At 42.1% G+C, this 25,445-nt stretch overlaps 2 protein-coding genes across 9 annotated transcripts in view; one reads left to right on the forward strand and one right to left on the reverse strand.

The window, feature by feature from the left end:
* Positions 1-1,382: 1,382 nt before the first annotated feature.
* Positions 1,383-7,657, forward strand: RPP38 (ribonuclease P/MRP subunit p38). 7 transcript variants are annotated; one of them, XM_012188427.4, is made up of 5 exons: positions 1,383-1,631; positions 2,131-2,263; positions 3,087-3,128; positions 5,038-5,083; positions 6,708-7,657. In XM_012188427.4, the coding sequence occupies exon 5, from the start codon at positions 6,719-6,721 to the stop codon at positions 7,565-7,567; it is 849 nt and encodes a 282-aa protein (XP_012043817.1). In that variant the 5' UTR covers positions 1,383-1,631; positions 2,131-2,263; positions 3,087-3,128; positions 5,038-5,083; positions 6,708-6,718; the 3' UTR covers positions 7,568-7,657. The 7 variants fall into 7 exon arrangements, with proteins under 7 accessions (XP_012043817.1, XP_060252847.1, XP_042086517.1 ...); XM_060396864.1 differs by lacking the exon at positions 5,038-5,083 and having other exon boundaries at positions 5,766-7,657; XM_042230583.1 differs by lacking the exon at positions 5,038-5,083 and having other exon boundaries at positions 6,695-7,657.
* Positions 7,658-9,357: 1,700 nt separating this feature from the next.
* The window catches only part of NMT2 (N-myristoyltransferase 2), a 56,591-nt gene continuing 40,503 nt past the window's right edge, over positions 9,358-25,445 (reverse strand). For both annotated transcript variants that reach the window (XM_027976660.3, XM_042230582.1), the window contains 4 exons: positions 18,028-18,198; positions 13,429-13,596; positions 11,284-11,421; positions 9,358-10,927 (listed from right to left, as the gene is read on the reverse strand). In XM_027976660.3, coding sequence (XP_027832461.1) covers positions 10,907-10,927; positions 11,284-11,421; positions 13,429-13,596; positions 18,028-18,198 — 498 coding nt within the window. In that variant the 3' untranslated portion in view covers positions 9,358-10,906. The remainder of the gene's footprint in view (positions 10,928-11,283; positions 11,422-13,428; positions 13,597-18,027; positions 18,199-25,445) is intronic.

Here is a 25,445-nt window from a genome sequence, read left to right on the forward strand (position 1 = left end):
CTAATGCAGGGGATGCAAATTCAGTCCCTGGCAAGGGACCCAAGATCTCTCATGCTGTGTGGCTCAGCCAAACAAGAAAAAAGAAAGTTTATTAATGGTTTTCAAGGGTTGAATGATTTATGAAGGTTATAACCTAACACAGTACTGAGCCTACAAACAGGTCTTGTTTCACGTGACCTGCTTTAGGGTCTAGTATCACAGCTTTTTACCAATCGTAGTAGAAATTCTAGCTGTCACCGAAGATTTTAAGTATTATATTAAAAAATCATGAGACATGAACTTCTTGCCTTTCAGTGCCCAAAACGCCCATCTTGTTTCTAGTGAATAAGGCGACCGACATGATAGAAACAGGTTAGAGCTGAATCAGGACATTCAGTGACATTTCAAGAATAGAGGGATTCTGTTGGGCAATGAGAGGTTGCTGCTCAAAATTGTGATCTGAGATTGCTTTACAACTGCATGTTTACAGTTCATGGTGACGATCTGTTATTATTCATTTTACGAAACAAAAGCTTATTACACTCAAACTCCTTTGTTTTTGTTTTTGTTTTTTTTTTAATTTTTCTAGTTGGTTAAAAAAAAAAGCCACACTGTACTTTACCCCGCGTAACCTGCAATACTCTGACCACACGCACAGCTCCTTGTTTTGTATACATTACGGCCAGTCGGGTACTACGAAAATTGAAGCTATGCAGACCAAAGATGCGAAAAAAAACTAGCAGTGAAGCGATTGAGAAAAAGAGGAAGATATTTAGAAGAGGAATAAAAGTGCTAAGTTAGACTGGAAAGGGAAAAGAAAGGGTGTGAGGAGGGAGGAGGCTCATTAGGTCAGAAGCAAACTATGGTCTCGGTCTTGACAAGAGTAAATAAACAGACTCAGATCACTGATCTTGAAAACGTTCTTCAGCTGTCTTACAATTGTCTATGACTTCCCAGCGACTCCATTCGTAACCATTCAAGCCTCCATTGGCTGGAGTAGTCACAGTATTTGGAATTCTCTGAATTGCTCTCTCAGAATTCAAGATAGCCGTTATTCGCCTCTTTCCGGAGGCTCAAGATCGTCTACATCGTTGCCTGTAGGTGTGTGGTTTCTTCACCACCTTCCCGTCTCCCATTTATCTTTATTTCTTTATTTCCACATTGCCGGGGATTCGGCAGAGACTCGGTGAAGGGCGCACTGGTTTAGCGTCTCTTTGGCAAGCCGAAAACAGAAAAGCGAGAGGGGCTCAGACTACCAGGCGCTGAAAGGCAGAAACTGGGTTAGAAACGAGCGGCGACTGGAGCGAGAACTAGCCTTTGGAGTCTAACCGGTACACTGGTCCTCAGGACAGACTGCAGACAGCTGGCTGCCCGTTACCAGGCAACTGGAGATCTCGCGAGACACACCTTGCGCCTGCGCACTGCCAGTGGAGGGCCTTTCCCAAGGCCTTCGCCCAGCCCCTAAACTCCTGAACCCTGTCGCGAAACCCAGGGCCAACTTTCCGGTTTGGGAGTGGTCGGATGCAGAAGGATGAAAAGTGTTCTCTGAGCGGTCCATCCTCCGCCCCACCGCATTGGAAGGCAGAGGCCGGGCAAGGAGCGGGCTCTGCGCACGCGCAGCGCGGCCACGTGGAGCCGGCGCGGAGGCAAACGTGAGTGGAGGGCTCTGCGCTGGGATCTGAGATCCGGGGGGGTCGCTCTGGTTGGGATCGAACCGGCAACTCGGCCAGGCGCGCGCAAAGTTTTCTGGGTTCCGCATCCTTAGGGCTTCCCCGGACTGGCGTGTTTTCCTGCGTCCCCGCCCGGGCTCAGGCTCAGCTCTGTTTGGAGTTGAGCGTCTTTTGGATACGAGAGGCAATCAGACAAAGCCCCACCCGGCCCTTCTGCTCTCCGCAGCCTAGAAGTGGAGGCCGACAAGAAAATAACTCCAGTCGTGTGTGCTGAATAGTAGGTCGGCACTAGATAGACGGCAGACCAGAGAGAGATGACCTCGGGAATCGGTTACCAGATCCGGAAACCGAGAGTCCTCCCTGAGTCGTCTGTTTCACTCCCAGCTGATCACTAAATCGGGCGGATTGTACCTCCTTTTTCAACTAGCGTGTGTTTCCGTCCAACGGCAACTCTAGTGAAGGTCACTGTCATGTCTTTTAGGACTATTCCGAGTCCTCTTTGCTGCTTCCAGTCTTGGTAAAGATTCCTCCTGGCTCGAGTCTGCCAAGATCTTTGTATGACGTCTTTCTAGCTGTGCCATTCCTCTGCTTAGAACGTGACAGCCGCTCCCACTGTAAGAATCGCGTCAGTCTTCACCATCTGGTCCAATATTTCTCTGCTCTCTCTAACATCCATGCCCCAGCGACATTGACATTATTTCCTTTAATTCAGGTCCCTGGGATGCCCTTCCCGAATAGGGACTCCTTTTGGTGGGGATTCTTTAGATGTGGGTTAAAAGGTCACTTCCAAGGTGGTTCAGTGGCTGACACTCCTGTTCTCCCAACGCATGAGACCCCTGTTGGAATCCTGCTCAGAGAACTATATCCTATATGCTGCAACTAAGATCCAGTGCAGCCAAATAAATAAATATATGGTCCCCAGCTCGAGGCCCTTCTTGACTCCCTCAACTTTGTCAGGCCTCAGGGCCCTGACCTTGAAGTGCATCACATGCTTTGCTGATGAGTCTGTCTCATAGACATTAAGCCCAGTGAGTTCAGTAGCTGTTTTTAATTCATAATCTTTCTGTCTTGGTGCATTGTGTATAATCCACAAATACTTGTTCAAGTAAGACAGGTGGTGGGGGTGCTGAGGGTGGAACTCATTTTCCAGGCAGAGGGAATGGGAATAAGGCCATGGAAGGCCAGACTGGTGGCCTCGGTAAATAGTAAGTGGTTCAGTGGTGGGGCATAAGGAGAAAGGCTGATGGGGAGATGGGGACCCTTGGATGTCACCTTAATAAGTTTCCACTTGATCTTTGGGGCAGTAGAAGCCTCCAGAGGCACCTCAGCAGGCCCTTCCTAATCTTCTCCTCCTCCAACACTGTTACTTCTTCCCACTTTAGTTCTGGATTATATCCCATGAGATTCTACTTATCTGGCTCTGGTCTCTCCCTCTAGATTCTGAAGACAGGAGGAGCCTAATGCCCAGAACTTCTAACTGTAAGTACCAACTTCCTGTTGTTTGGGGGGATTTTGGTCATGCAGCTTGTGGGATCTTAGTTCCCCAGCCAGGTATCAAAGATTTGCCCCTTGCAGTGAAAGCACAAAGCCTTAATCACTGGGCCACTGGGGATGTCCCTCCCTGTTGTTTGAATGCGGAGGCATGTGAACTGTAGCTTGTGTGCAGCAAAAGCTCTGCTGAAGTGAAGTGAAGTCGCTCAGTCATGTCCGACTCTTTGCCACCCCATGGACTGTAGCCTGTCAGGCTCCTCTTTCCATGGGATTTTCCAAGCAAGAGTGCTGGAGTGGATTGCCATTTCCTTCTCCAGGGCATCTTCCCGACCCAGGAATCGAACCCTGGTCTCCGGCATTGCAGGCAGACACTTTACCATCTGAGCCATCAGGGAAACCCCAGCCAGGTATCAAAGCTTTGCCCCTTGCAGTGAAAGCACAAAGGCTTAATCACTGGACCGCTGGGGATGACCGCTGGAACTGTAGCTTGTGTGCAGCAAAAGCTCTGTTAGATCACCGAATGTGCTCCATGGTCACCTAATTCCCTTTTCCTGACCACCTTCAACCTGGTGCCAGCCTCTGCCAGTCATGTCACTGGATTTGGATGAGCAATCTCCTTTGCAGAGCTGGAGGGGAGGAGCTGACTCCGATGACTGGCATACGCAGGCCTGCTCTGGAAGGAAGTTTAGGAGACAGACACCGAGTCTCCAGCAGTGGTCGCCACTGACAGGAACAGTTCAGTTCAGTTCAGTTCAGTTGCTTAGTCATGTCTGACTCTTTGTGACCCCATGAATCACAGCTCGCCAGGCCTCCCTGTCCATCACCAACTCTCGGAGTTTACTCAAACTCATGTCCATTGAGTCCGTGATGCCATCCAACCGTCTCATCCTCTGTTGTCCCCTTCTCCTCCTTCCTTCAGTCTTTCCCCACATCAGGGTCTTTTCCAGTGAATCAGTTCTTTGCATCAGGTGGCCAAAGTATTGGAGTTTCAGCTTCAGCATCAGTCCTTCCAATGAATATTCAGGACTGATTTCCTTTAGGATGGACTGGTTGGGTCTCCTTGCAGTTCAAGGGACTCTCAAGTCTTCTCCAACACCACAGTTCAAAAACATCAATTCTTCAGTGCTCAGCTTTCTTTATAGTCCAGCTCTCACATCCATACATGACTACTGGAAAAACCATAGCATTGACTAGACAGGCCTTTGTTGGCAAAGTAACGTCTCTGCTTTTTAATATGCTGTCTAGATTGGTCATAGCATTTCTTCCAAGGAGCAAGCGTGTTTTAATTTCATGGCTGCAGTCACATCTGCGGTGATTTTGGAACCCCCAAAATTTCCAGTTTTCCCATCTATTAGCCATGAAGTGATGGGACCGGATGCTGATTTGTTTCTGAATGTTGAGTTTTAAGCCAACTTTATCACTCTCCTCTTTCACTTTCAAGAGGCTCTTTAGTTCTTCTTCGCTTTCTGCCATAAGGGTGGTGTCATCTGTATATCTGAGGTTATTGATATTTTTCCCAACAATCTTGATTCCAGCTTGTGCTTTATCCAGCCCAGCATTTCTCATGATGTACTCTGCATATAAGTTAAATAAGCAGGGTGACAATAGACAGCCTTGACATACTCCTTTGCCTATTTAGAACCAATCTGTTGTTCCATGTCCAGTTTTAACTGTTGCTTCTTGACCTGCATACAGATTTCTCAAGAGGCAGGTCAGGTTGTCTGGTATTCCCATCTCTTGAAGAATTTTCCAGAGTTTGTTGTGATCCACACAGTCAATGGCTTTGGCATAGTCAATAAAGCAGAAGTAGATATTTTCCTGGAACTCTCTTGCTTTTTTGATGACCCAGTGGATGTTGGCAATTTGATCTCTGGTTCCTCTGCCTTTCTAAACCTAGCTTGAACATCTTGGAAGTTCACGGTTCCCGTACTGACAGGAACAAGGTAGGAGCTTTCACTCCAGGGGGCTGAATTTTGGTTTTCTGTAAGGTGGCATAGGAGGAACTTCAGAGGCCAGTAGAGATCAGGAGACCCTGTCTCACGGACGTCAAGTGCAGAAAGGCACCCATCCTGCAGCAGTGGTTCCCAATCCCAGTTCCATAGCAGAGTCACCTGGGCAACCTCTTGACAAGGAAAGGAGCCCTACCGTATTCTCAGGGATTTTGATTCAGTAGACCTAGGGTAAGGACCAACCATCTATATACTTTAAAAAGTCTCAGCTTATTTTTGAGATGCAACCAGGATTGAAAGAACATAAAATTTGGATTTGGGAAACCAGCTGTGACTCTGGCAGGGTATTTAACCTGAGTCTGTTTCCTCCTCCACTCATGGAATTTTGTGAGAATCAAATATTTCTTGGAGAAAGTGCCTTACTTGTTCTGACTTCCTCCTCAGCATTGGCAGCAGGCTCTTAAGGTGTTTATTGGAGGGGAATTCATCCTTAATCCTGCCTGGGCCACTTGGGGGTGGGGGGCATCTGTGGGATGAATGACCTCACATGAGGAGAAATCTGGAATGAGAAAATCTGGTTACCTGAAAACAGGGACAGTCCCAAACTCCAGACTTCTCCAGAGCTGGCTCATTTACCTTCTTTCAGTTTTGCAACATGGGTCCCTATGGTTCCCAGGTGAGCCCAGGAAGTGAGGAAGAATACAGGAGAGAGGAAGATGCAGTTGCCTCTGGATGGGATTATCAGAACATGCTCCCGAGAAGAGTCATCTGTAACATTTCGCCTCTCTTTTTGCCTTAACAGATTAGTATCTTTAAATTTCATTACAGAATTCCCGTTGTTTTCATCACACTGTCAGCCAGAGGAACAGCCTGCTCCCACTTTCCAGAGGAAGGGGGATGTGTGTCCGTGTTTTATGAAGGACAAAGAACTTAGGGTCCAGGGAGGGGAGGAGGACTTCCAAAAGGGCACAGGATGAATTACTCAGATTTTCAGTCATGTGCATGTATTACGGTCCCAGTTCTTTACAAATCAAACCTGGTTAATGGCAGAGGCTTCCAGGGCCCTCAGAGATTCTGTGCTGAGGGCAGAGGGATTTGGGGACTCACAGAGGTGGTCATGGGAACTTGTTCAAGGCTGAACCCCAGTGCCCAAGACTCCGAGTAGAGGTGCTCAGTATTTGCTGAATGGATAAATAGAAGTCTAAGTGGAAAGCAATCTAGAAAATGGTCAGAAATCTATCGGACTAATACCAGAGGTCCTGAAGAAGATAAATAATTACGACAAGTAGCAAAATTGCAACATTTTCAATAAAGGAAACATAGAATTTCACTGTGATTGCAGTAAGGCAAAACATTCATAAATTGCCTGTATATGAATGAAGACTAAGTCATAGAAAAAAATGGGGAAAAAAAAAAGACTTAAAAGAGAGATTAGGTGTATGGTCACATATATATATAATTATTTACATACATATATATATGTAAGTATATACATGTCCTATGTAAGTAGGCTTGCTCTAGCCTTTCAAAAATCAGAAAGAGCACAGCCAAGATATCCTTAAGATGCGCATGTCTAGTTAACATGAATTTTCCTTTGCTGTTTTGCTCCCCTGTGAAGGATTTTTCAGTATGGCTGCAGCCCCACAAGCACCAGGGAGGGGCTCCGTACGGAAGACGAGACCTCCACCTGTGAAGACGTCACTGAACAACCCGTACAGCATCTGCTGGGGTGCCCTGGACAGGGAGGACATGCACTTCATACTGCAGACCCTGGAGGACAGAATTCAGTCTCTCGGGCTTCAGAAGATTGAGGATAGGAAGAGAAAGAAAAAGCAGCCCCCTTTGAAAAAACAAAGTGGAGACACGAGCAGCATAGACGTGGACATTGGTGAGGATCTGAAGAAAGAAAAGCCTGAAGGTAATGCCCAGGTGTCAGGGTGGACCCCGGCTGACGTCAGGAAGCAGCTTGCTATCGGCATCAACGAGGTCACCAGGGCACTAGAGAGAAACGAGCTGCTCTTGGCCTTGGCGTGTAAGTCTGCCAAGCCAGCCATCATGACCTCACACCTGGTGCAGCTGAGCGTCAGCAGAGGTGTCCCCGCCTGCCAGGTTCCCCGGCTAAGCGAGAGGCTCGCACCTGTCCTGGGCTTAAAATGTGTCCTGGCCTTGGGGTTCAAGAGGAACACTACTGCCTTTGGGGAGGAACTGAGGGCCATCCTCCCCAGAGTCCCCCGTCTGAATGTGGCATGGCTCCAGGATGCACTCGAAGACCCCAGGGAGAACCTGCAGACAGAATCTTTGGAAAGCCAAGATGAAGAGATTCTGGACACTTCCTTTGAAGACCTCTCTAAACCCAAGAGAAAGCTTGCTGAGGGTCAGCAGGCTGTAGTGTTACAACCCCTGAAAATAAAGAAACTGATTCCAAACCCCAATAAGATAAGGAAGCCACCCAAAAGTAAAAGAACGGCTTCAAAGTAATCTTGTGTAAACCTGTCACTTGATACAGTTCAGTTGTAAACACCACCTCCTTAAGAAGCCTTAAAATGAATAAAATGACTTTTATATATATTCTCGGGACTGTTTAGCATCATTCCTTTCACATGTGTAAGATTTTCTGTGACTAGAATAGCTGCAGCTTAGAAACACCAAGTGCAGAGATTTAGAAGTGTGAATATCAAAACGAAGCTTTATTGAAACGAAGGTCCAGGCTGGTATAAATTTACTTTTTAAAAGGCTGGTACAGCGCTTGTGAGCAAGAACATCTATATCCTGCAACACTGAACATCTTTCCATTCAAACTTGGAAAACCTGCCACACAAACACCGTTCCAGTTGCGGGGGGAAGATGAGGCTAGACTGCAGATGCACCATCCGTGTACGGGAAAGATACTAAATGCCAGGCAATGCACTGTTCTCAGAAGTGATATGTTATTAATTTTTACTGTCAGTTTACCTTTGTAGGTAGGTATGGGCTTAGGAGAAAGGCTAAACGTAGAAAATGCCAGGTAAGCTATTTTGACTAGAATTCACCACTTTGTTTGGTTAACTTACTTCCTTGGAATTTTATTATTATTTTCTCCCCTTGGAACTTTAACATTATAAAAAGTATGACAGAAATAGGTGAAATGAGGCAGGAAGAGAATAGAAAAGTAAATGGAGGAGCCTGTATGCTCTGATGTGGGTCTGTCGTGACAGGGTCATTTGTGTTAGTATGTGGAGCATAATTGATGCTCTGAGTGAAAGCATCACTATTTATAGTGTTGTTGTTTGGAAAAGGTATTTTCTGTAATGTACAGGGAAGGAATTGGGTTAAAGTTTACTTTTAGCCTAAATTCTGGTTGATTTGTGGATTATGCCACCTATTTCTTAAATCGACTGAATGTCATCTTGACCAAAAAGGTGGGGGGCAAGGATATGTCATGGACTAGAGCACTTCCATTGCTGACAAAGGACATGGGATAGTGTGGTTTTTTGAATCTATGACTATATATTACATTGAAATTTGGTTCTATAATAACAGCTATTTTATAAACATGAGCTGTTTTACTGATTTTCTATTTTAAAATGCTCATTGGTAGCATGTTTACATTATAAAGAGATGGATGTGCTAATCATTTATTAACTACTGAATTTAAAACGAGTAAAAGAATATGAAGCCTGTAACAACAACTATGTAAGTGAATAGAGTAACTGCCACAGTTCCATGATGAAGTGAGCCCATACAAAATTTCTGAGTGGCAATCAAGCGATTTTTTGAAAACCTACTTCGTATAAGACTGCCATAAAAACAAGTGGGACATGATTCTCAACTGGAACCTCATTTGCAGATTAAGTTAAAAATCTCATTTACTTAATTCTGGTGTTTCAGTGAATTGGTTCACTTTGGCTTCTGAAGCCATCCTGCTCCTGTTTGGAAAAAAATGGTAGTGCAGTTGGCTTTGAGTCTTCGTGTATGAGAAATCTAACCTTGTGCCTTCAAGAAGGAAAACAGCACTTGTCCTCAATTAGGGAGGACTTAAGGGGCCCATGCGCACCCCCTAGTGGAGGTCCCAGAGCATCACAGCTGTGAGCTGGCCTTCGGGATGACCAGAAGCTTCAGAAATTTGCTCTCAGCTTCTTAGGGGAAATCAGGGGCGACAGAATTTGTTTCTGAAAAGGGCCAGGCTGTAAATATGTTAGGCCTTGGGTTCATGGTCTCTGTCAGAACAGTTCTTAACTATTTTGTAGAGTAAGGCAGCCACACACAGGCAACGAATGAATGACCAGGGCCATGTTCCCACAACACTTTATTTATGGATGCTGACATCTCAATTTCCTATAATTTTTGTGTCACAAAATGGTATTCTTTTGTCTTTTTTTTTTTTCTCCTCAACCATTCAAAAAAATATAAACATCACTCTTAGCTCCTGGGCTATACAGAAGAAGGCGATGGGCTGAGTTTAGTTCACAGGCCACAGGTTGCCAGCTCCTGCCTGGTATAAGGTATGATTGTTTCCTTTGACCACGTGTAACATGAAGGAAGGCCATCCTGTTGTCTAAGGGAACTGGATGTTTATGGACAGAACGGCCGAGGCACTGGTACGTGAAGGCAGGAAGTATCTACTTTGTGGTATTTGAGTCAAGGCCAGTTGAGGTGGCCTCATCCACCATCTTTCCCCTTGGACTGTCGGGCACCGGTACGTGAAGGCAGGAAATATCTACTTTGTGGTATTTGAGTCAAGGCCAGCTGAGGTGGCCTCATCCACCATCTTTTCCCCTTGGACTGTCGGCAATATACATACGTATTTGTACACACTGAGAAGTTTTTCAAATCCTAGATAAAAACACCATCAGTAACAAAACTATGAGACTTATTTACAAATAAGACATCTTCCTAGGGCAGGACAGCTTTCATGGTAAGTTAGAGTCAGCGTAGAGGAATATGTGCAATTCTGCATAAGTAATAAAAAACATTCAAACTCTCAGTGTCCTGATGGCACTAATGAACTCCTCTGGGCATGTCTTCTGACTTGCGGGCTTTGATTTCCTTTTCCTCACATATCCTGGCTGTTGCTGAGAAGAAACTAGAATCTGTGCAGGAGCAGAAGTCTAGTTTGGCGGGGGCGGGGGGACACTCTTCAGAGAGCACACTTCATGTCTGCCCCAAACCTTGCTTTGGAACCAATCCATCGTCCTGCTAGAGATCAAAGTACAATTTGTGTGTTTACTGATTTGGCAACTTCACTTCTTGAGAAATAATAGTCCCAGGACATTTTTATCTTGCTCTTTAACACCCACTGCGTGTCACTGAGTTAAAAAAGTGCTGGTTCCGATGAGATCGTGTATGGTGATGTAAGTAAACACTTTCCGAGTGGCTCCCTCATTCTGCTATGTGGATCCGCAGACCTGAATCACTTCATAGATAGAAATGCCACAGTTTATCTCCACACAGTGGCAAAGATTTTCTTACATAATTCTGTGACTTCTGTTCAGTTCATAGAAAAGCGGTCCCTTTTCTAGAGAGAGGAAGAGACCTCTGGCTCTCTCATCAGGAGACAGCCAGAAGGCTGAGAACCAGAGGAATGTGCTCTGTACCCTCTTTGCATCCCTCCTACAAACGGGTCAACAGTGGAAAAAAAGGATGGATGTTAATGTCAGCTAGAAAGGTGTTCTACATGTATGGTCACAAATGGATGCTTTTCCATCTCTTCTGTTACTGACACTTCGATGTCACTTAAGTTGTGCTTTTATTCTTCTTTGGAATGGCAGTTCCAGGAATCTTTAGGGTATTAACGAATGATGATGTCAGAGTTCTAGAAATATCAATAGAAATATCCATCTACTGTAATACGAGTCCAACCTAAAGGGAGGGAAGAGAGGGAACAGTAAACACAGTGAGAAAGAAAATTAAATCAACGTAGTACGACAGATGTATATTTTTATTTTATTCTTTTATTTTTTATTATTAAAAATTTTTTTTGGTAATGTGGCATGTGGGATCTTAGTTCCCCGACCAAGGATCGAACCTCTGCCTTTTGCTGTGGAAGTGTGGAGTCTTAACCACTGGACTGCTAGGGAAGTCCCATAGATATATATTTTTTAAAAACTACTAAAAACAAAAAAACTAAAAACCTCTCAACACTCTGACAAGAAGCAAGTATGGGGTTTTGTAGGTTAAGTTTATCAAGTTTACAAAGACTCATCAACTTTGCTCACCTTTTCAGACTCTGTCCCTGGACACCTCCAGTTATACAGGTAATACTGTAAATTGCCATCGCCTATGCCAAACTTGAGTTTTTCCAAGAATGTCTTATTTTCCATCAAATCTAGTGCATTGAATACATCAAATCCTTTCTGTCAATGTAAAAAATTTTTTTAAATTTTAAAGCATTAAAGGTTTAGAGTATTTTGTATATGATGTATTTCAGTATAACATTTCATTCTCCTACTAGTACCTTGAATTGAATATGCATTTATAATGAGGTTTAATGTCTGCAATATATACTATAATACAATTCAGTTCACAACTATCCTATTAAACTAGCAAGTAGTGAATATGATGGAATCAACAAAATTATCCAGAAATGCTGAATCAAAAAAATACAGTCTGATGGCTAACAGTGACAAAAAATATTAAGGTTTCAGGAAATATTTTGCCCCAATTTTTGAAGGAAAGAGTTGTTTAGATGGCCCCATCACCAAAAACTGTTAGTAACTGGCCTTGCTAAGTTCTGACTTACCTGAACCTATAGCCAAGAAACCAAACCCGTAAAGACTTGAAATTGTGTATTTGCCTTGGGCTAATACTGGGAAATAAATTTAGTAACATTTTAATAGTAAAAATAGAATTAAAAAATACTAATTAATAATATGAAAAATGTGGTGCAGATGTAGTACCTACATTTCTATTTCTCAGGGGTTTTACTTTAAATAATTTATTACTGGCCTTTTGTGGGGAGGTAGTTGAAAATGAGCTACAAGATCAAAGACTCAAAGGCAAATGCTGATTTTGGTGTCCGCTTTTAATAGATTAAAAAAAAATGTTTCCAATGATCAAATACTAGAAGAATACAAGGAAGACACTTTTGATGTGTAGCTCCTGATTTCTCATAGGCAATATTTTCTCATTCAGCACTTATATCAAAACATTTACATCAGTTGATTTCTATTATCTTTTAAAAGAAAATGTTTTATTTGTAGCAAGAATTTAACAATCATCCTAACCACTATACTGAGGAAGTAAAAAATTATGCAAATCCATTACGGCACATTTTGAATTTAATTCTGTTTTAAATCCTCTTAATAATTGTATTAATTAAATTTAATTTCAAAATTCACAGACTATTTAGTTGAATAAAAACACTTGCTGTTGCCAGTTATTCACTGCAGGCCTCATTTTATTGCGTGTCACAGATTCTGTGTTTTTACAAATTGATGGTCTGTGGCCACCCTGCATAGGGCAAGTCGATCAGGGTCATTTTTCCAACTGCATCTGCTTACTTCATATCTCTGTTCCATTCTCGTAATTCTTGTAATACTTCAAACTCATTATTATTATAGTTGTTACAGTGATCTGTGATCTCTGATGTTAAGAATATAACTCACTGAAGGCTCAGATGATGGATAGCATGTTTTTTTCAGGAATAAAATGTTTAAAATTAAGATCTCTACGTTATTTAGTTACTACCGCATACTTAACAGACCACACTATTGCGTGAAGATAACTTTTGAATTTTTTTTTTATATGCACTAGGACACCAAAAATTCATGTGGCTCACTTTATCACAATACTTGCTTTATTGCAGTGATCTGGAACCGTCTGGAACTGAACCCACAATATCTCCAAGGTATATGCCTGTATAACAGGATCATATAATTTTCTTAAATTCCTTATATTATGAATTTTATGTTTTTTACTTTTTTAAAAGATTTATATGGACCACCTTTTAAAAGTCTTTATTGAATTTGTTAAAATATTGTTTCTGTTTTATGTTTTGGGTTTTTGGCCACAAGGCATGGGGGATCTTAGCTCCCCGACCAGGGATCAAACCTGCATCCTCTGCTCTAGAAGGCGAAGTCTTAACCACTGGACCACCAGGGAAGTCCCATGTACTTTCATATAAGGGTTAAAAGTTTCTGATTTGTACAAAATGTCTTTTTGGTTAAGTTACAACAGAGCTGATGATGAAAACAGTCGCTAAAGTTTTTTAAAAAAACCTCTTATCAAAATTCTTCTTTTGACTGATGGTCAACAGTAAAATATCTCAAATGAGTTCCCCTGTGCGGAAGAAAATACAAGATACTTATATAATCTGACACACACGTCTGGAGACGCACACACGACAGCCAGGAGTCACCTACCAGCTTGGCGATGATGAGGGCGTCACTCATGAGGTCCAGCAGGGGCGTTTCTGTATGGATGTTGTAGAAGGAGTAGGCGGCTTTGAGGCTCTTGTGAGCCGGGTGGTGCATGACTGTGGAGGGGAGTGTGTAGAAGCTCAGGAAGTCAGTTAGTTTACCACTGGAGTTCTAAAGAACAAAGGTAACGTCAGATAAACATCTCCTCGAACAAGTGTCATCCAGGCACTTAAGCTCACTTGGTAATCTCTGACTTGCCCCATAGCTTTCCATCAGAATGGAGAGCAACTGCTCCTGCTCCATCCTCCAGGTCTGACGTGGAGCCCCACCGTGTGCCGGGTAGCGGCCAGGGAAGAGTGTGGCACTGTGCCTCAGCCTAAGTGCTCACTGGTGCCTGGCAGCAAGTTCTTAAGGAGGAATGCTTCTCTCTGGTTGACTAGTGACTACAGACTTATAGGGACAGTGATAAAAGTCAATTCACTGTTTTTGCAGGAATAAGATCATTAAGGATCAGGATGCTACCTTTTCCAGCTAAAGGATACTGTGTAATATCTAACATCTTCTTGGCACAAGGCAGGAATTTTATCAGCTTAAAGTGAAGTGGGATAGAGTTTGGGAGTTGTTTTTTTTCAGAAGCTTGTAAAAGGCATTGGTTCTGTGCCAAAGTATACGTATGTGAATGACTGAGAAAATCTGAAGCTATCACATATCAAAAGGGATGCAAAAAAGATGGTGTTTGTTTCACCATCACTGGTACAAGAAATACAAGAAATCAGTCAATATTGTTTGGGTTGTTTCAATTAGCTGTGGTAACTAGGCATATATGTGGTAACTATGCAAGTCTGCGAAGAATTCATGCTGTATCTGAATTATACAGGTGCAGAGGCCAGACCACATATGTCACTGCTAGTATTTGTTTTAGCAGAAATTTCTAGAGGGATGGATTTATTCACTTTTTGAGTGCTTCTGATTCATTAATCCTTTTTTTCAGACATTAAAAATTAAAGATGTTAAGCTAAACTGATTCTTTACTGTGCTATATTAGCAGCTCAAGTATTAGAGATGACTTAGAGGCCTAGATTTTCTGCTTTGTTAAGGATTTTTAAATACCATAGCAGAAATTAAGAGGAAAAAAAAAAATCACTGAATGGGCTCAGTAGCAGAGTGGAGATGACATGATAGAATCACTGAACTTGAAGAATCCAGTAGAATTTACCCAATCTGAAATAAGAGAGCGAAAACAGACTGAAAAAAAAATTAAGCCTCAGGGGTCTGTGAGGAAAAGATTCACCGTTCATATCACTGGAGACCTAGAGGGAAAGGAGAAAGTGGGCTGAGAGAGACAATGACCGAAGGCTTCCCAGAGGCGGCAGAGACCGAAGAAGAGACTCAAGAAGCCAAGTGAACTCTAAGAGGATGACGGAAAGAAGCGCACATCGTCATAACAGTTCCCAAAGGGAAAGACAGAGATCTTAAAAGCAGCCACAGAAAAACAGCTCACTACCTACAAGGAAATACTAACTCAAATGACGATGGGCTGCTCCCCTGAAACCACAAAGGCCAGAAGCAAGTGGCTCAAGAGCTGAATGAAAAGAACCATCAATTGTGAATTCTGTATCTGGTAAAGCTTCTTTCAGGAAAGAAGGGCAAATAAGACCTTCTCAGACAAACGAAAACTAGAAGAATTCGTTGCCAGCAGACATACCTTTAACACTGGCTAAAGAACATCCTTCAAATAGAAAGGAAATCTCAAGATGCTCAAGATGGTGATATTTAAACTTTGAGACAGTAAAGAAACCTAAATGGAAGTAAAATCACTTGAAGTGGTGCAACGTGGATACCAGAGAACTGATAATTTATATCTATATACTATAATACTCAAATGCTTGCTTGCTTGTATTTAAGTACAGGCACTCTTTGTGACCCCAAGGATGCAGCCGACCAGGCTCCTCTGTGGAATTTTCCAGGCAGGAATACTAGAGTGAAGTTGCTCAGTCGTGTCCAACTCTTTGGGACCCCATGGACCATAGCCTACCAGGCTCCTCGGTCCATGGAATTTTCCAGGCAAGAGTACTGGAGTGGGTTGCCATTTCCTGCCCCAATACAGGGACCTAACCCGCATCTCTTGTGTCTCCTGCATCGGCAGGTGGATTTTTTACCACTGCACCACCTGGGACGCCCCATACTCAGATAAGACCTATACAAATATACTCAAATGCACTATAAATAAATCAAGACAGATCCAAAAATGGCCAAGGATAGGAAGGCAAGTAAAAAGAGAGGGGCAAGAGCCAGAAGAAACAAACAGAAAATATATTTTATAATATGGAAGACTCAAGCTCTAATATATCAATTATCATCAGGAGTAAATAGTCAAAATATACCAATCAGGAGAAATTCTGCAGAGTACATAAGGAAACATGGCCCAAATATCACTTCAAAATCAATGACATAGATGGGCTGGAAGTAAAAGGACTGAAACAGATGTATCGTGCAAACATGGTAGACAGGCACACCTTGGAAATGTTGCGTGTTTGGTTCCAGACCCCCTCGATAAAGCAAATATCGCAATAGGGTGGGTCACATGAGTTTGTTTTCCCAGTTTATATGCAAGTTTTGTTTGCACTATACTACAGTCTATTAGTGTGCAACAGCATTAAGTCTAGAAAACAATATACATACCTTAATTTTGAAATACTTATCACTATAAAATGCTAATCATCATATAGAACTTTGAAGCAGTAACATCAAAAATCACCATAACACATGATCATAATGAAAAAGTCTGAAATATTGCAAGAATTACCAAAATGTGACACTGAGAGACAAAGTGAGCAAATGCTGTTGGAAAAAATGGCACCAACAGGGTTACCATAAACTGTTAATTTGTTAAAAATGCACTATCTGACTGGTATAATAAACAGTGATCAGATGCGGTCTGCCTGTATTAACAGACAATGAGAAAGAATTTTCTAAGGTTAGATGGGTTCAACTGGAGAATTCTAGCAAACACTTACGGAACTAACACAAATTCTATACAATTTCTTCTAGAAAATAGAAGAGGAGGTCACACTTCCCAACTCCTCTTATGAGGTCAAGTGGTTTCCTGATACAGAAACCAAACAGAGACAGTAAAAAAAAGAAACTGCACATCAGTATCTCTCATGAACTCAGGAAATACTCAATGAAATATTAGCACTCCAAATCCAATAATGGACAAAAAGAATTATACACCATAACCAAGAAAATAATTTTCCTAGGTATGTGAAGTGGTCAAACATTTGAAAATAAGTAAATAAATATACCATATCAACAGACTAAAGAAGAAAAACTGTATGATTATATCAACTGAAACAGAAAAAGCACTGGACAAAATCCAACATCCATTTATGATGAGAACTCTCAGCAAGTTGGAAATTTTCTCAAATTGATAAGGGGCATCCATGAAAAACTGACTGCTAACATAATGGTGTAAGAGTCGTGGGTAAGACCGAATGCTCTTCCCCTAATATCAGGAACAAGGCAAGGATGTCAACCTGAAGTACAAAGATCTAGCCCCTGCAATAAGGCAAGAGAAAGAAAGAAAAGAAGAAGCAAAACAGATTCTATTTGTAGATGACACAATTATCCATGTAAAAATCCCAAGAAATCTCCAAATAAACTCCTGGAACTAATATGTGATTTCAGTAAGGTTGCAGGATACAGGAGCATCACAGAAAAATCAATCACATTTCTACATACTAACAAGGAATATGTGGAAAACGAAACTTTAAAAAATGTATAGAATCTGGACGCTGAAAATTAAAGACTGCTGATAAAATTTAAAAGACCTAAATAAATGAAGACATACCATATTCATGGATTGGAAGACATGTTAATTCTCTCTAAATTAATGCAATCCTGCTGAGTATCATGTAATTATTATCACAATCCCAGCACAGTCTTTTGTAAATTAAGACAAGCTTATTCTAAAATTTATATGCAAAGGCAAAGGAACTACATTAGCTAAATGAATGAAATGGGAGGAATCACTCTACCTGATATCAAGGCTTACTACAGAGCCACAGATTAATTAAGACAGTGTGTTATCAGTAGAGGAATAGCCACAGAGATCAACGGAACAGAATGGAGAACGCAGAAAAGGACCACAGTACAAAGTATTAGTATTCAGCCTATAGAAAACCTTTCACAAATCAAGAAGACATGGTTGAATGAAGTGATTGAATTATGCCATCTTGAACAAAGGCAGTTCAATTCCAACCAGTTTTGCAAAAGCAAAACAGTATTAAACTTTGAGACACCATTCATCTCTGATGAGGTCATCCAAACTGTGCTTTTTAAAACCGAGGGAAGCAATTAATCACACTGGCAACACCAGAGCAGTATCCTGATTTCCCATTATTAAGTACTACAAGTGTGCTCTTGTGCCAGGAAGGGAAACTGTAAGCACAGCTTGTTCTAACAGAGTGAGCAGAAGCTTGGTATAGAAGCAGTGAGTCATGGACACAGAGGAAGGAGATGGGCACTCTAGGGTCTTTCTGGAAAATGGACTCAGTCGCATAGTATTTTCATACTTTTCCTATCTTATCACCTTATCTTTACCTCCACTACAAAAGTGTCAATGATGTGCTCCTGAGGGAGGAACCAGTGGGCTACTTCCTCTTCATCCATCACTGGGGCTAGATGAAACTGCTTCAGGTATGTGTTGGTGAGTTCTTGAACAGCTTTGATATCTCTTGGTTCCATTGGCCTCAAGCCTGAAGTTTTTGTAACCTGTTGGAGTGAACACAAAACCAATGGGGAGGTTTAAATAAGAGGACTAAACAAACTTGGAGCCAGTGTGGTCCCCAGACCAACATTATCAGCATCTCATGGGAGCTTGTTAGAAATGCAGAATCTTGGGCCTGCCCCAGATGTACCAAGTCAGAATGAGCAATTTCACAAAATCCCCTGGTGATTTGTATACACATAAAGCTTGAGATGTACTAGTTAAGCACATAAGCTATACAATGTGCTCTATCCTATCTTTGTGTACCAGGTCTTTGGTTAGTATTGCCTATGACCCAAACAAACCAATGGGAACACTACAAATTCACCTATATACCCATGCCAAGAAATTTAACAGCCTACACCAGAGATCCCCAACCTCTGAGATCTAATGCCTGATGGATCTGAGGTAGAGCTGATATAATAATAATAGAAATAAACTGCACAATAAATATAATGTACTCGAATCATCCTGAAACCACCCGCCCCCTACCCCTGTCTGTGGAAAAATTATCTTCCATGAAACTAGTCCCTAGGAACAAAAGGTTGGGGACTGCTGGCCTACATAACAGGGCAAAACAATCCCAGCATGTGTTCTGGAGTATCATGCTGTAAGACTGCCATGTTTGACATTTTGAAAACACAGTTGAGAATGGCTGAGAAACTCATTTTGTCCAATAGCCCATGAATAAGATGTAGCTATTTTGTTCTCATGAGCAACAAAAATGAAAGAAAAGTCAATCGTAACAGTCAATATGGGAAGGCAGGCATTTTAGTTAACCAAGAACGAATGGCTAGTTTCCAAGTACTGGCCTTGGTCTTGCTGGTCATTAATTGACCAATACTGGTCAATTAAAAGGTGATCATAATAGGTATCTGAATCCTTCTTCTCCTAAGTCACAGTTTTTACATAAGGCCACAGGGTTGGATAGCATCATCGACTCAAAGGACATGAGTCTGAACAAACTCCGGGAGACTGTGAAGGATAGGGAAGCCTGGCGACGTCCTGCAGTCCATGGGGTTGCAGAGTCAGACACAACTGAGTGACTCAACAAAAACAACACACAGGAATGACAGGCCCTCAAAGGCTGGGACAAGGCCCCATCTGGATTTATTTGTTCGAGTTCTTATCCTTAAAAGAGCTTAAGACATCAACTGTAAGAAGTGTCCAGATACCAGGACACTTGACACTGCAAGTGAGAAAGCTGACTACATCCCCTGTCTGTACAAAGACAAACTCTAATACTTACAAATGAGTCTGAGCAAGCTCCGGGAGCTGGCAATGGACAGGTAAGCCTGGCATGCTACAGTCCATGGGGTCGCAAAGAGTCGGACACGACTCAGCGACTAAACTGAACTACAAAAACAACTTCATTTCTTTTAGTTAACTTGATACTTTTTTTCCTTGAAGAAATACTGGATAAATTTTTAAGTGACAAATAACTTGTATATAAATACTTCTATTCTACCTAATCTGTCCTAAATTATTTCTGAGCACTTTTAAATTAAAAGCTGCCTCTAAGATTAGATCATCACAATTCCTGCATGCCCCCAGAGAGGTGGTTAGAGAAGACCAAAGTGGAAAATGGGTTTTCATCTTGAATGCCGGCTCTGATGGACATCAGTAGTCATGTTGAGGTTATTACTAAGGTTCTGTGACAAGGAATGCTGGTCAATTACTGATTCGTGTTGGGAAGAGACGGGAGAGGTGTTCTTTGTATTTACAGACCCAACAGTCTTTAGCTGAGTGTTTACTATGTGCTACTCAGTTATGATTTACAGAATCTATAAAGACACCATAATGAAACACTAAATTAAGAGAATTTAAGTCCTTGACATTTAATAGAAAACTCAGACTTCCAGCATTTCTGTGGGTCTCAAAGCCAAAGGGGGACTTCCCAGGTGGCTCAGTGGTAAAGAATCCACCTGTCAATGCAGCAGACATGTATTTGATCCCTGGGTTGGGAAGATTCCCTGGAGAAGGAAATGGCAACTCATTCCAATATTCTTGCCTGGGAAATCCTATGGACAGAGGAGCCTGGTGGGGTACAGTCCTTGGGGTCACAAAAGATTTGCACACGACTTAGCAACTGAACAACAACAAAGCCAAAGGACCTGAAATCTCCAGGTCCCAGCTTCCATCCAAGGCTTAACCCTTGGTTAATAATGGTCTGAACAGGTGTTGAATGAATGAATGAATGCATGAATTCTTGGGATTTTAGCACAATCATTTCCCCAATAGGGTGAGGTGAAGGCTGCAGACATGGAAAAAAGTCACTGTCAGCTCTTAAGAGGCGGCATTTCTATGGCCTGGCATTCAAGTGCAAGCCAGGCATGAAACCAATATTTCCCTTTTGTTTCTGTAAGCCAATTTTAGTTACTTAGAGCATTTCTACACTGCAGTTTGTGGGAAGTGGGAAACCTATGTGACTGCTAAGTGGTGTTAGATGAGATGAGCATACATTTTGAAATGCTGGTAGGAGGACCAAGACCATACCGCATATATACTGCCGTCATTTGAAAAGGCTATTTTCTGCCATGAGGATGGCCTTGATAAACTTTAAATAGCCTTTCTCAACATTAGACTGTTTTGCATTTGCATTTGTTACTGATTCAATAACAATAAATGATATTGAGACTTCCCTCGTGGTAAAGTGGTTAAGACTCTGTGCTTCCACTGCAGGGGGCACAGGTTTGATCCCCAGTTGGGGAACTAAGATCCTGTATGCCACAGCTCAAAATAAATGAAATGAAATAAAATGAGCCTCAAACAATGAGATTATCTCATGATAGTAACAGGATACATCCTCTCTGTTCATAGAGAACATTCAGAAATGAGGAATAAGGCTTGCCAATTCCTTTTTGGAGCAAAATACACTTTTGCAGCACAATTCTTATTCATTGAACACTCATACTGTGAAATCACTAAAATCAAAATCTTTTTTTGTCTGGTAGACATCTTTAAAGCTGCAGTTCTCAAAGATTTTGGTCTGGAACTTTATAGTCTTAAAAATTATTTAATACTCCCAAAGAGCTTTGTTTACATGGGTTATATTCATCCATATTTATTGTATTAGAATTAAATTGGAAATTTTAAAGCAAAAGAATATGTAAGCTCACATTCCATTTAACCTCTGGAAGATTGCACAGTGCATTTGTAAGATAATGAAAGATGCAAATTATTTTTGTGTTATTCTAAAAAACTGACTTCACAGGTCCCCCCAAAGTGTTCTGGGAACTTCTTGGGGCCCCTGGACCACACTTTGAGAACTGCTATTCAGGTCTCTGAAGGTTAGGAAAATGGGTAATAGAATTTAGATAAGGAGGACTCAGTGAAACAGTATATTTTGGCAAATGGGCAGTGAGACAGTATATAGACGGCAATTTTCAAGCACTTCAAACAAGTTTTTATAGGAGCTAAGTTAAAGCAGAAGGAAACATCAGACTACATCCAATCATGAAACATAAAAGGTCCAAGAAACGGGAAGAATATATGCTTTTCCTGATCGACAATGGCTTATGTATCTCAGAACCTAAGCTTGTTTCTTTCTAATATCTTAAAGTCATATCCTCTCCAGGAAATCTACTGAAGCATGACATAAATGTTAATATATAAAATTATATTCTAGGGGGTTCCCTGGTGGCCTAGTGGTTAAGATTCTGGGCTTTCACTGCCGTGGCCTGTGTTTAATCCCTGATCAGGGAACTGAGATCCTGCAAACTGCGTAGTGTGGCCAAAAAAATAATTGCATTTTATATAATAGCTGTTGTTTTCAGGAAGAGGTGGAGGGAAATGTCATGCTTAGGTAGAAATTTAAGCTTTGGCATAATCTGAAAGAGTCAAATGACAATGTTTTCTGAGATTTCAATAAAAAACAAAAAAAATTTCCAGTGACTTAACTGAGAAAATCTTAAATTTCATAAGCAAACTCTATTTCTGAATCAGAGCTACTTTCCCATGGTTGAACTAGTATGCATTACTCATCGGACTCTCCATACACTGAAATGTGTATAAAATTTGCTTGTAAGTATATAAGGAAATCAAGCTTAGAGCCCTATTAAAAAACAGAAGCAGTGCTGTTCTCCATCAAGCTATGTGCTGTGAGTAATTTGGAGCCAAGATTTCAGAGTAGAGATGTAAGCCTTGATTATGGATACTTTTTTGATTTAAGAACGAGCAGTAAGACATTACACTCTAAAAAAAACAAAACAAAACAAAACAAAAACAAACAAACAAAACCCTACAGTTACTAAACCAAGAATATCTGTTTCAGCATGGCTTCTTCATAGGCATACACTTCTTGCAACACAACGTAAAGTGTTGCAGGAGAGTAACCTGACTCCTGCTTTTTATCTCCTTCAAATTTCTTTACCTTGGGACTTCCCTGGCGGTCCAGTGGTTAAGACTCTGAGCTTCCAATGCCCCCAGGGGGTGCAGGTTTCATTCCCTGGTCTGGGAGCTAAAATCCCACATGTCTTGTGGCCAAAAAATAAAAACAGTAAAAAAAAAAAAAAAAGAAAGAAAACCCAACATTGAAAAGGCGGGAAACTGTTCCTCTTGGGGAAATCTTAGTCTCGTTGGTAATGGTAGCTAATGGCATGAGCTGGTGGGGATGGTTCTGTCCTGACTGGAAGACTCTGAGCAAATCAATCTGTGTCTCAACATTCTCTTCCGTGACTGGGGACAATGACTTGCCCCTCTGATCACTGTGAATAATAAATGAGGTTACAGACGTTAACTGTTTGGCATAACATCGGCCACAATCAGTGTTAACTTGTATAGTCTATGATCAACACATAAAGCTGGCACGGTGAGCTGAAACAGTTACAACAAATCAGAAAATGAGGCTGAACAAAAAACCTGTGTTCAGGAAGGCTCTTCTCTACACTTCATAATACAAAAATGTTCTCAAACAATGTGACTGTCTGGCCCTGGGAGAGAAGGAGGTAGTCTGGCTTTTGCTGCCTAATCCAGCTTCTAAGCCAGGAGCCCAATACCAAGGCTGCTGCTGGTGGCACCTTCCAATTTTTCAATGTCTCTACTTGCATCTCCTCTACCCTCTCTTTTTTTAAAAAAGTTAATTTACTCTTTAGTTTTCTTTCCTTCCCTATGACTTAAAAAGTAAAGGAGGCTGGAACAAGCCAACAAGAGCCATTTGGATAACTTTCACAAGCTTCAGTCTTTGCGTCTATACAATACCAAATAAGAATACCTTCTTACCTTGGGGTAAGAATACTAAAACAGAAGGTGGTTGGGAGAATATGCTAATATACATCACAGCACTTTATCAGCTTGACTTATCGCGGAAGAAAAAAGGCAGTCACCACAGCACCATGGCTGGAAGAGGCATGCTCTTCTGTAACCGAGTTAACTGCAACCAAGATGCCAGACTCTGCTTTCACCACCAATGTCCGACCAGCAATTTATCACCAACTTTTCAAAACTTGGTTGCCTGTGAGTTGATGGATGCTTGTTGTACAAGAACACGGAGCCCGATGGACAAAGTCAAGGAAAAAATAACTTTCCGCACCTCTAACTCTAATCATCCTGGATAAACCGATGACAGCTACTCAATTTCCTCATGCTTCATTCCACTTCAGGTGACTATACAGACAAGGAGGTGCTTTTCTTACACACAAGCTGAACAGAGTTAGGTTTGAGAAACTGAAATCAGGGGAGACCAAGGTAGAACAGCATTCGACCCTACTGGGTAAAGGAGGCTTGCTTCCAGTTCTTATTTTAACTCGCAGATAGCAAAGCATTTGACACTTGGCCAGGAGGACGCTGAGCATCAATTGTGTCTTGTCTCAGCCGTGTGCTATGCTCCTCCAGGGCCCTTTTTCCTCACAGCCATTTGTGCCCGTATGTGAGCCCACCCTTCTCAGTGTCTCTGGAACTTGGCCATTAGCAGAAGTTCCTTCTAGTTGATGAGTAAATTGTGATGGTCATAACAATGGTGTGACCCCTCAGGGCATTTTCCAGAGTCTCCATATACTTAGCTTCATGTCTGTCACCCCAGCTTGAGGGGCCCTGGTCCTCCTTTCCCAGGACACGGGGACCCTCCCTCGTTATGTCACCTGCCCTTTTTATTTCCCTCTGTGCTAAACTATGTTTCCCCTCGGTCCTTGGCCTTACAGACAGGCAGAGAGTTCACAAGTTCAAGCCCCACTGTTTGCAACTGCAGCTTAGACAGAAAGGAGACCGTGCCTTCTGGTCCCTCTGCCAGGTGGGAAGCCCCGGAACACCTGGTTTCCTTCATCTCCACGTCTCTCCTTATGAAAGTCTGCCTAAGTCAGAAATGCGTTGATTCTGTTGATGAAAGAAAGACTTGAATCCGTGCAGCCACTGATCATGTGTTTCTGGTAAACACACAACTGGTCCAAGACAAGAGGAGCTGGAGTCCTCCTCCATAGAAGAAGTCCTTCCCCACCTTGTTTGGAGGAACATGGCTATACTCTATGTGAATCCCTCAGCTGAGTTAAAGTACTTACTACAACCCAAAAGAAAGAACAGCTCTGATGAAATCAAAACTTCACACTACAGATCCCATCTGCGTGGACAGACTCCAAGATGGCCCCAGTGATGCCCGCCCACCCTCACTGGAGGTCACGCCCACACCATCCACTTATCTTGAGTGTGGGTGGAACCAATGACATATGGCAGCAGTGATTTCACTTTGTGAATTGATTACACAGGATTCTAACTTCCATCTTGTTAGCAGGTGCTCTCTGTAGACTCTCCCCATGCATTGTGATCTGCCCTTCAGAGAACCCCCACCGATGAGGAGCTGAGGCAGCCTCAGGCCGACAGCCAGCAAGGAATGGAGGACCCCCAGTCCAGCTGCCCACCAGGAAAGGCTGGCAACAGACATGTGAGCTTGAAAGCAGATCCATCTCTAGTCAAGTGTTCAGACGAGACTCTGACCCTGGCTGATGCCTTGATGACAGCTTCACAAGAAAGCCTGAAGCAAAGACCTCAGCTAAGCTGTGCCTTGATTCCTGACCCACAGAAGCCAAGAGATAGCACATGTGTTGGTTTCAGCTTCTACCTTTGTGGTAGTTTCTTATGGAGCGATGGAGAACTCATTTACCATCTGAGCCCCAAATAAAAGCCAAGACTGGTAAGCACATTTAAAATTTCCCATATTAAGGGACAACTTTTCACACTGGGAAGTTTCTAGTTTAAAACGATGCTAATTCAATAAGACATTATTTCCTCTCCCCAGGTTTCTCTTTTAAACCTTATTCCTTAA

Source organism: Ovis aries, chromosome 13 (genome assembly GCF_016772045.2).
Source record: "Ovis aries strain OAR_USU_Benz2616 breed Rambouillet chromosome 13, ARS-UI_Ramb_v3.0, whole genome shotgun sequence".
NCBI classification, from domain to species: Eukaryota; Metazoa; Chordata; class Mammalia; order Artiodactyla; family Bovidae; genus Ovis; species Ovis aries.